Here is an 11,007-nt window from a genome sequence, read left to right on the forward strand (position 1 = left end):
GGTTAGAGGAGTTGGACACGAAATATATGACGCTGCAGACTAGCACTTCATGTTAGAGAAAGAACAAGGCGCGAGGACTGGCGGTTGTACGCTTTCCGCCACTGCACAGCCCGACGCGCATCGAAGGTCCGAGCTCCCTGGTGGGGCACGCTGTGGGGTCACGCGACGCGGGCCGAGGAGCGCTAACAAAGTAGCCAAGTTCGACGCGACATCCTTTGTCTCTTCAATAGAACACTCTAGTAGATACGATGCGTTCGCCGAAGTTCAACACTCGCGTGTTGAGTCGCTAAATTATATCTGAGTCCGACCTGCAGGTAACTCTCATTGCTGCAGTAGGCCATGTATCCTCCAAACGAACATATTATCACCATCAAGTACCAAACATGTTCGTGTGGAATCTGCTGAATGGATGGCTTACAACGCCCGTAGACCTTCGGTTGTGGCATTCGAAACGACACGAGAACTATTCCTACCACAGACGGCTATGGTCCAGAACTCCTTAGCGCTCGAACCCAAGCTAGTAGATGTAATCTTCCTACGACTTGAAGAGTCTGAGAAGAGTATTTAAGAGTTGGAAGACTTGGTGCCTAAGCTATGATTTTACTAACAGAATCATGGACGTAGATGGAAACCATACAGATTATATTGTAATATCTTTATGGGTCAGAGCTGACCGTACTCAAATCAGTGTCTCTCAGTCGGAATCTTATCCGCTGGATCATTGCTGACCATGAGTTGTGTTGTTCTCATGATTCCAGACGAGCTCTTCGCCCCGTCCTGATTTTCGATATCTTCTAATATAGCTCTTTCACTCGCGTTGTCCGCAATGGAAGGTAGCCTTTCACTGCGTCCTGAGCGTCCCTCGATTTTGCTTCTTCGGGCTGACTGGCTGCCATACGTCGGCAAGTTAAAGCTTTTTAACCTGCTGCTCGACTGTTTCCCCGAGAAGATAGCTGCAGGCAGGATGTGCTTGAACATGCCGTCAAACGACTTCCGGAGAGGTGGGAGATTCGCTACGACGATGCCTATAGAGACCTCGGTGGTGCTCCAGATTGATAATGACACCGATTCGTAGTACGTTTCTGTCTGATCTTGCAAGAGTTGGAATGACCATAGTTTGAGGGCGGAGATAGTTGTGCAGCTAGCGAGAAAGTCGTCAGCCTTGAGTAATTGGAAGGATGAGATAACCTACACCAATGACATGAGGAACACAGCTCGCACGCTCCACTGAGTCTGTCTGCTCAACTGGATGGACTGCAGATATGCGATAGGTGCAGTAGCATAGACCAGATCTGTGACAATATTCGAGATTGCCTGGGTGTAGGCAATCCCGATACGAACTATTTGCGGCCAACACTGCTTAATCGGCGCCACTATGGTGATATCCCATCTGGAAGCAAGCGGCCTGCAAAGTCCGAAATGTTGGGTTACCGGCAGCAGAAAGTTGAAGACGGTCACGAATGCTACTGTTCCCCAGATCACTTTTCGATATCGTTTGGAGAAGTTCAGCGCTAGGAGGTATGCGCAGATGGAAAGCTTCACCACGAACATGCCGTATACATTGAGTAGTTGGCTAGCAAAAGTGAGGTGGTTGTTGTAGACCATTCTTTCTATATTCCAGAATGGATCGCGAAGAAGTCGACCGGTGCCTGCAAAGCCACATGTGATTGCGAGCGAGATACCAGCATCGTTCATTATCTGTGTGTCTTGTCAGTCTTGGCTTGTAAATACTTGCTACCCACGATAGTAGAACGGCTATCAGATACAGTATACAAAAACTAGTATGAATGGCCTCAGAATGAGTCGCTCTCCGACCAACGACTACAAATCCACCTGGAAACCAAATACCAGGATATGACATTGTTCAATATTTTCGTAATGATTCTTCAAGGATAACCCTAAAGCGCAACAAAGATGAAGGTACGTACCGTTCCAAGCAACATCAACCAGTCACTCCATGACATCTGCGACATCCTGAATCGAACGACGAGCCTCCAGATAGTGAACGCAGTACTTATGGCTAGCATGAAAATGCAAGAGATGATGAGTTCCCATTGCCGATTCGGGAGGTTTTCGTCAGCAGCAGCCATGTTGAGATGTTGAGTGGTGTGCAAGCTGGGGAAAAACGTCTGAAAATCAAAAGAGATCGCACGATGAGCCGTCCTATCCAAGCTGACGGGATCCAGCATTGAGAAGGTAACCCAGTATACTTTGCTCATACTTGATCGCCCTTGACCATGGGCTTGCTGATTCTGAAACCCTTGCCTTACAAGGCTCTGAGCTGATGATTGTGAACCATTCGCAGCATTGGTGATTGGTGGAACGACAGGAAATGGTATAAGGAAATCAAAGTGGACCGCAGGATTCTCTATATGCATGTCCTATTGGCTGGAGCGAAACTGATTATATCCGCAGGATTCAGAGGCGTGAGATTTGCCGAAATAGGTCTGAACGTTCGGAGAATTATCAACTGTAGTGTAGTGTAGTACGTAACTTGCGACGTAAGTCTGGAGAAGGCTGACGGCGCACATACATTAGAGCTACATTCGGCATTGGCAAGGTTCCGTGACGTAGGTTAAAAATGGCAGACGAGAGTAGACATCTCCGTGCGTAGATGAATTCGATGGAGACCCGTGCGAGTTTTGGTAAAACAGGGCTGCCAATATATCCGCTCGACCGTGTACAGTCTCCTAAGCCGCGCTGATGCGTGTAACATGAAGACTCATGTCGCCGAGGCAGAGGATTCATTCACATTTGCCAAGGCTCCAACTCATGGATCATGTTGAGAAGTGATTGGTGTCTGCTATACAATGGTGATAAGATTGGGGCTAGTTCGGCTGAGATCAAGGAACATCTTCCTGAGCAGGGTTTGTGCTGTGAACGACGAACTGCGGCTTCGGCACAACATGGACATCGAGACTAGCCGCGTCTTGGCAGGATCTAACATGCTTGTTCGAACATCACGAAGGATTCAGGATCAACATCGCAGCATGGTTCAATTAAACAGGTAAGATGAAGGCGCAAAAAAAGCTCGACTGTTTTTCTGAGACCCCTTGTCATCACTGCGTGGCCAAGATGACTGCTGAGGAGTAATCCTCAGAAGTACCACATGTCGAATACAAGTGAGGCGTAGATAGCTAATTAAGCAGTAGGTAGGTATATCGGACACTCTACTGCTGTCCTAGGTAGTCAATCAATGAAGGATCATCTTTTCGACACCCCCAATCACGAGCAGCCAGAACATATCCTAGCTACTGAATTGTCAACTCGGCAGGATCCATCACAAAGACTGATACGCACTGAGTACTAGGATGATATGTGATGCTAGCCACATTTGGTAATTCCCCTCTTTTTGCGATTCATTTAATTCGCGTCTCCCAAACGCCTACTCCCCCTGAGGTAAGTTTACGGATACCGCAACGATGTTGCCAATTTCAGACAAGGATATAACTACAATCGCTACTTCACCATACAATACGGCTCAGTCTGGACACTTTTGAGGTTCCTTCAGAATGTCGTTTTCTTTGAAGGTACTGTCGCTCCTTGGGGCCCTGGGCGTGCTCTCTTCTTCTGTGTCTGCGGCCAATGACACTCTGTTTTCATCCACTAAAGGGAAGACCTATGACTACATTATTGTAGGAGGAGGACTTAGCGGTCTGGTTGTTGCTAATCGTCTGACTGAGGATAGGAACGGTATGTCTTGTTGAGCTCCACCCTCTCTTTTCATCTCATCAAGCGAATTTCATAAATTGTAGACACATCATCGAGCTTCAACACAAAATACTGAAAAGCTTTTTGAACATACAAATCTACATAGTAGTTGCTAACTTTTTCCAAGTTTCTGTCCTGATCATCGAGAATGGTGTGATCGACAACAGACCTTCCACCAAGGTCCCCTACTATGCCAACATAAATGTGGACAACTACTATCCTATCACTTCTGCTCCGGAACCATTCATGCATAACAAGACATGGAGTGTACATGTAGGAAACGTCGTGGGCGGAGGTTCTGTCATCAACGGCATGCAGTTCGATCGCGGTTCCGACGCTGACTACGACGCATGGGAGCAGCTAGGAAGCCCTGGGTGGGGCTTCAAAGGTCTCGCAAAGTACTTCAAAAAGTCCACCCACTTTGATGGCCCATCGGAGGCGACTCGCAAACGACTTAACATCACGTACGATGCGCGAGCGTATGGAGATGGCCCGTTGAAGGTTTCCATCCCGAGTTATCAGTACGAAGATTACAAGGACATCATGGGATCGTTCCTTGCCGAGAATATTTCACATTCGCAGGAAGGATTCGCAAGACCACTAGGCACATTTTGGACCCCGAACACAATCGACAACTCGACCAAAGAACGTTGCCATGCTCGTGTTGCGTATTACGATCCAGTGCAACAACGCTCTAACCTACATCTCCTAACCAACACGCACGTTGACGAGATCATCTTCACCGGTGGCAGGAGGTTGGGCGCAAGCGGTGTCAAGATGACCTCTAACACTGACTCCAACACGGGCTCCGTCTACGCGGCCAAAGAAGTCATCCTTGCCGCTGGCGGAGTATTCACTCCCCATCTCCTCATGCTCTCTGGTATTGGACCCAAGGACGTCCTTGCCGCAGCGAAGATCTCTGTCAAAAAGAATCTCCCAGCTGTGGGATCTAACTTCCAAGACCGTGAGTGACACCCAATTTGTGCAATATCCCCTCAAAATTTGTCAGTGGAGCACGGCGAGCCTCTCGGTGCTGTCTCATTGAAGTCCTGCGGTTAGCTTCAGACGAGTACTCGCCCCCGACTCATAAGCAGTAAACATGCTTGAAAGCCCCTTGTATATGTCACGCATGACCTAGATTTCCGGCAAACATCGCCGTATCTCTGCTTGTGCAACCCCACTGACTCTTACATTCAGACCAAGCCCTATACATGAGATACAATCTCTCCAACCAATCGATCCCGAACCCAGACATGCTCGTCGGCACCGCAGTAGACCAATCCTTCAACGCCACCGCCGCCTTACTCTACGCAGCAAACCGCACCGGCCCCTGGACCTTCGGCCGCGGAAACGCCGCCGCCTTCCTCCCATTCAAGCAATTCTCCACCAACTACGCAAACATCACCGCCCAGATCTCAGCACAAAATCCACTCGCCTACCTCCCTACGCGGTACGCCAACAACAAAGCCCTCCTCAAAGGCTTCCTCGCCCAGCGCACCATCTTGATCGAGCACTACCTCTCCGACAACGCAGCAACAGGTGAATACCCCATCCAGCCCTGGGGCCGCGCAACAACCGCAGTCCAAAAGCCGCTCTCCCGCGGCACGCTGGTGCTCAACGCCACGCACCCCTCCGCAAACCCCATCGTCGTCCGTAACGCCTTCCAAAACCCGGTCGACAAGATGGTGCTCGGCGAACTCGTCCGCTGGAACCGCAGGCACTGGACGCAGCAGCCCCTTCTGCAGCGCTTCAGTCCCGTTGAAACCGTGCCCGGCGCCCAATATCAGACTGATGAGGAGATCTTCGACGCCAGTATCACCGCCGGCGTGCTGGATCCGACGTATGCGCACTCGAGTGGAGCGTGTGCGCTTATGCCGGAGGAGCTGGGCGGGTGTGTGGATCCGACGTTGAGAGTGTATGGGGTGCAGAATCTGAGGATTGTGGATGCGAGCATTTTGCCGATGATTCCCGCGGCGCATCTCCAGGCGACGATGTATGCTGTTGCGGAGAAGGCTGCGGATATCATCAAGGCTCGATAGATAGATAACCGGGTAGGATATTGGATGTATACATTAGCACTGTATAGTACAATCTTTGCTTGCGGATCACCTTGTCTTCTTCTCCTCGATAGCAGTGCGCGTCACATCACGACTTCAAGAATGATTCTGTTCACTGTTTGTGGTGCTACTCGCTTTCTTGTCTGTATTCTCTTCTGTCTGCCACTGTTTTACTGTAGATCAACAGATGTAAAAACACAGTCAGTCGCTTCGTAGAAAGGGTATGTTCCACCTAGCTCGTCTAGACGCCGCCATGTGCACCACTGTAGTAAGCGAAATACGTCTGATCAAGGCTTATTATACACGATTGAAGATGGGGAGAGCAGTATGATCATGATCAATCCATATTTTCCCTCGCCGTACGCAATACTCTGAGGTTGTTGACTATCTATCAGCCGTAGATAGCTTCGGCCTCCTCGTTACTTTTTGATAATGTGTCGGCAGGGTGGAAAGCAAAGCGTTGTGAGCCAAAAGACCCTATAGGTCGAGTGATTAAGAGCATGGTTATGCAGTTGTTAGGATGTAATGCCATGAGAAAGACGAGGATGGGAAATCAGATAGAGAGAAGAGGGGGCTTTGTGTGGACACACTCCACAGACGGATCATGTAAACCGACGAGCAAGTGTGCAAGCTTTATATGTATAAGGCGAGGATATCAGAAAGCGCACGCAAAAGCCCAAGTCTAGACTTATACGCACCGATAATCTGTAGACTCGCTCTTGGATATGTCTTGCATTCTCTACCGCTAGCAAGAAGACAGAACTGGCAATCACGCTCAAATAATAGAGATATCTTTCTCCCGTAAATCTTTTGACCCCTCTGTATAAAACCAACTTGCATCTCCGTAGAACCAGCCGACGCGTTTGTAATGTGTTTTGCTGCTTTTAGCAAGAGTAATTCCCCGCACCATCGATGGGTGACTTCTCCGTCCTTCGGGAACGATATAAAGTGGTAAACACCATACCGTGGTTAGAGAAGTCATGTCAGATGAAAGACTGCGATAGTCTGTGCCCTCCAAGCCCCAGAATGCGATCGGGTCATCCAATGTGATTTTCCGCATCTTTCGCTCTGGTGCTCGCCGATCATTTGGATGGTCGTAACAAAATTCTTGGAAGTCGAGGTCGAGCGCCACGGCGTGAAGACACCCACGGATGATTAACGTACCGGAAGTAACTTGGTCGTATGGAGCGGTATCGAAGCGGAGAGTTGTTTTACAACTGATAATTTTTGCAACCGGCTGAGGATAGAAAATCCTTATATCAGACGAATCTTGATTCTCGACGCAAATGGGTCCGTCCACCGAGAGCCACGACCACGATGGACAGCATGGCAATCTTACGGCGCCCCTCTCATCGACACACCTCCAGAGTAGGTGAGGCAGTAACCATCTTCTCCAATGTCCGGCGAGATAATCGTCTTGGATAAACTCCCTGAACCTTGAAGCAAGTCCAGCAAGCGCAGAGAGTTTATCTGACATAACTGAGAGTTTCCGTTTCGAGTACTCCTGCATCATTTGCTCCCATAGTGCCTGCATCTCATCGTGGACGAAAGATGGCGCGAATTGGAAACAAAAATATCCTTTGGTTATTGGAGCTTTGCCTGCTAAAAATTGGTGCATCTTCGCCAGCCAGTGTCTATCCGGCTTGTGATCCGATATCCAATCGAATGGAGTACTGGCTAGATTCATCCCTTGGGAATAAGGTCCAGCCAATTCACAGATCTCATCCTGCTCATGTTCAAGGCCGTTGGTACACAGCCAAAGCAGCTGGTACTTGCTCCAGATCAGCACACGGGAGGATAGTACATGAGCGGGTCTTCAAACAGATCTTTTTCTCTTGGAAGGATAAAAACATACCCTTGTCGTCCATTAGGGTATACAATCGGCAACCTTGGTAAACTATCAGTAATCGATTCCGTTGCGTCCAGGAATCCATCATGGCAGTCTTCCGCTCTAGCAGCTGCGATCGTGATATATGCTTGTTGATAAATTTGGTCCATCTTCGAGCATTCTCTAGCTTTGTCCTCTTCATCATCCTGCAATATGCAGAGTGCGTCTACCCACAGATATCGCAGATTGAGTTTCCGAGTGACACGTATGGCATCTCGGATTGTCTTTGGCAGCGATGTTAGTTGGATGCCATTCTTGAAGTCATCTATGGTATCGGACTAGGTCATCGTGGACTGGGCCGAGCCCCAGCAATAACTGAGACAAGCGTAACGACCTGGAGCTCCAGCCAGATCATCCCGAAGCTTCAGATGAGTTCCGTGCTCCAGGGTTCCAAGGTCTAGGATTCTGGTGGGTAACGGTCCACTCCCGAGCCCTTTGCACACCTCATGCATTTTCTCGCACTCTGCCATCCAGGCAATTGATCGACTGATCCTGTTTTCGAGATCGGGAGTGAACGAAGGTAAACCTTTTCGGGTCATATCAGTGGCTACGTTGTCTGTGGTGAAACATGTCAATAAAGATACCTTATCAGCCAGCTCAGTGAACGTACCCTCCGGAGTCATCACCTTGAAAGTCTCTGTCCTCGACTGGATGAAGAACACTCCACCCAGCCCCCAGTGTTGGAGATTTCTTTCAACCTCGACTTCTTCCGCAATTATCTGGAGCGAGGCAAATTGGTGTACTTTCATATCTGTTCCATAGCCTTTGAGCCAGCTGATTCTGAATGTGATCTGTCCTGCTGCAAAAGCCTCTATCAATTGCCCCTGGTGGCGGAAAGGGTCCGCACTCCTTGAATTTGCTAGCTTGTCGAGTTCGAAGGTGCGCGATAACAACTGGCAGAATGAGCAGCCGCTCAAGGCTGACCAAACAAGTGCGTTTAAATCACGAACCCATCTGTATTCCGCTACTATCATCAACTCTAGGGTGGCTGGGTCTGTGAACAATCGTTCACAGCGTTCGCAAGGTTAATTCAGAGGCATGGCTACACTAAGGTACCGCGTCAGTGTAAAATACACTAGGTTAGGTAAAATTACACCGCGTATAAGGGTAAATTTATACTTTTACACTGTATCTAGCTAAATTTACCTAATATTCTAAGTAATTTATACTAATATTAAAAGATTTATATACTTTATTACTTTTAAATTACTACTATATAAGAAATCTTTATAAGAGAAAAAGAGTAAAATAAGTAAAAATAAACTTTTATTTATAATTATTATATAATTACTACCTTCTCTTTCTAAGCCTTAACTAAATTATATATTCTAGTATAGTACCTAATAGATTAAATGCTATATTAAGGCTATATTACTATAAGTAAACTATTTATAGGTAGCTTAAAATATAACTTTACGCTAGTTAATAATAAAAAAGCCTTTACTTAACCTAAATATACTAGACTAGAAAATAATACTATTAAAGTTATACTTAGTAGTAAAAAGTATAATAATTAGGTTTTTACTATCCTATAGTCCGCTGGAATAAACCTGCGGATGTTAGGCCAGCTATTAGCCAGTTAGATTACATTAGCAAGTTAGTGTTATGCCCTACGTTAGAGTTTATTTAGTGTAGAGTTTTAATTTTAATGTTCTCTAGACCTGTGCTACATAATCCTATTGGCCAAAATCCGCGGGTTTATTCCAGCGGACCATGGGATAATATTAATATAGAAAACCTTATCTAGATTAGATATAGAGTATTAGATAATACTATTAAAAATATAATTAAACCTTAATATATTAACTACTATATAGATAGGTATATAGTATTTATTAGTAAGCTTTTAGTAGTATCTATTTACCCCTTATATAGTAAGATATAGTATAATAATTATAGTTAGCTAAGATATATATTTTAATATATCTCTTTCCTACTATACCTCTATCTTTAGTATAGTTATATATTAAGGTTATAGTAGCTCTTATTATATAAAGCTACTTTTAATTTATCTATACCTAATTATAGATTAAGAAATAATATATTTAATAAAAGTTAGTTCTATAAATACTATAGTAATAGATATTTCTAAGATATATGTAACCTTATACTACAGCTTACCTTAGATATAATTAGTATTATTAAGTACCTAAGAAAATACTAAAGTATTATACTAGTTATACTTTATATATTAAATCTATACTTTAGAATAAGAGATAATACCTCTAATACCTTTACTACCTATATTATACTAGGCAGATTTAATAAGATATATACTAATATATAGTTTACCCCTCTTATAACTAAGCTATATAAGTTATATTATAGAGTAGTAGTATATAATAAAGCTATTAAATAAAATTTCTAGCTAAAAGCTTATATTATATTAGTTACTAGAGATAGTTCTACTATTATAAATATAATAGGTATAAAGAGTTTAGAGAAGTTAAAATAAAGTTACTAAATATATATATTCTTTAAAATATAAAAAAAAAGAAGTAACTATTTCTTTCTAAATAGCCTAAATTTAAAAGTAGAAGTTAACTATAACTTTAAGATTTATATTAATAAGATTAAGTATTCTTAAGGCGTAATAAGAGATAAGGAGTTTAATAACTTAAAAAGAGATAAAGGAGTTAACTACTAATCTATACTCCTTAACCTACCTACTATATACTTCCTAAGAAGCTTTTCTATTAATACTATATACTCTATAAACTATAATATCCTAAAATTAATATTTTATTTATAGAAAGAAAAGAAATACTAAAGTAAAGGTTATAAGGTAAAGAAGTATCTATAGGTTATCCTATAGTATAACTAAGATTTAATAGACTAGAGTATAATCTTCTTTTACACTTTTATTCTAGCTTATATTAGTACTTCTCTATATATAACTAGTAGCTATACTAACTAGACTATATATAAATAGTAAATATTTTTTTTATTACATAATATACCTATAATATACAGTAGGGTGACACAAATAAAAAGTTACTTTAAAAGTCTACTATTTCAAGAGCGTATATCTTAGTAAGTAATAGAGCTATAAATATAAAAAAAGAAGTTTTTAAAAGAGAAAACCTAGCTTAGAATTTCTGTAATTAAAGGTAAATATACTTACTATCTAGTAAAATTAATATATAAGCTAGAAGTAAACCCTAAAGTTTTTCTTTATTTTAACTAGCTAAAACTTTCTTTTAGACGTATAAAGTTAAGTTTTTTTTAGGTATATATAAAATAAGCTTAATAAGCATTACATTACCTAATTTATAGTATAAATTTATTAACTAAAAGATTTTTAAATCTAACTTTAAATCTAGTAATAGTAAATTAGTAAGCTAAAATTAC

General features: G+C 43.5%; 3 protein-coding genes across 3 annotated transcripts; 1 reads left to right on the top strand and 2 right to left on the bottom strand.

The window, feature by feature from the left end:
• Positions 1 to 684: 684 nt before the first annotated feature.
• On the bottom strand, positions 685 to 2,027 carry P153DRAFT_294851 (uncharacterized protein; the record flags this gene model as incomplete). Its single annotated transcript, XM_033663980.1, has 3 exons — positions 685 to 1,141; positions 1,193 to 1,698; positions 1,929 to 2,027. The coding sequence occupies 3 exons, from the start codon at positions 2,025 to 2,027 to the stop codon at positions 685 to 687; spliced, it is 1,062 nt and encodes a 353-aa protein (XP_033522210.1).
• A 1,485-nt stretch (positions 2,028 to 3,512) lies between these two features.
• On the top strand, positions 3,513 to 5,788 carry P153DRAFT_344216 (GMC oxidoreductase; the record flags this gene model as incomplete). The annotated part of the gene is made up of 3 exons (XM_033666042.1): positions 3,513 to 3,693; positions 3,839 to 4,675; positions 4,909 to 5,788. 3 exons carry the CDS (start codon positions 3,513 to 3,515, stop codon positions 5,748 to 5,750), a joined length of 1,860 nt encoding a protein of 619 aa, XP_033522211.1. The 3' UTR covers positions 5,751 to 5,788.
• Positions 5,789 to 6,543: 755 nt separating this feature from the next.
• P153DRAFT_387550 (uncharacterized protein) lies at positions 6,544 to 8,405 on the bottom strand (the record flags this gene model as incomplete). The annotated part of the gene is made up of 4 exons (XM_033670659.1): positions 6,544 to 7,543; positions 7,624 to 7,921; positions 7,973 to 8,212; positions 8,267 to 8,405. 4 exons carry the CDS (start codon positions 8,403 to 8,405, stop codon positions 6,544 to 6,546), a joined length of 1,677 nt encoding a protein of 558 aa, XP_033522212.1.
• Positions 8,406 to 11,007: the final 2,602 nt, after the last annotated feature.

This window comes from Dothidotthia symphoricarpi (assembly GCF_010015815.1).
Source record: "Dothidotthia symphoricarpi CBS 119687 unplaced genomic scaffold P153scaffold_14, whole genome shotgun sequence".
Classification (NCBI taxonomy): Eukaryota; Fungi; Ascomycota; class Dothideomycetes; order Pleosporales; family Dothidotthiaceae; genus Dothidotthia; species Dothidotthia symphoricarpi.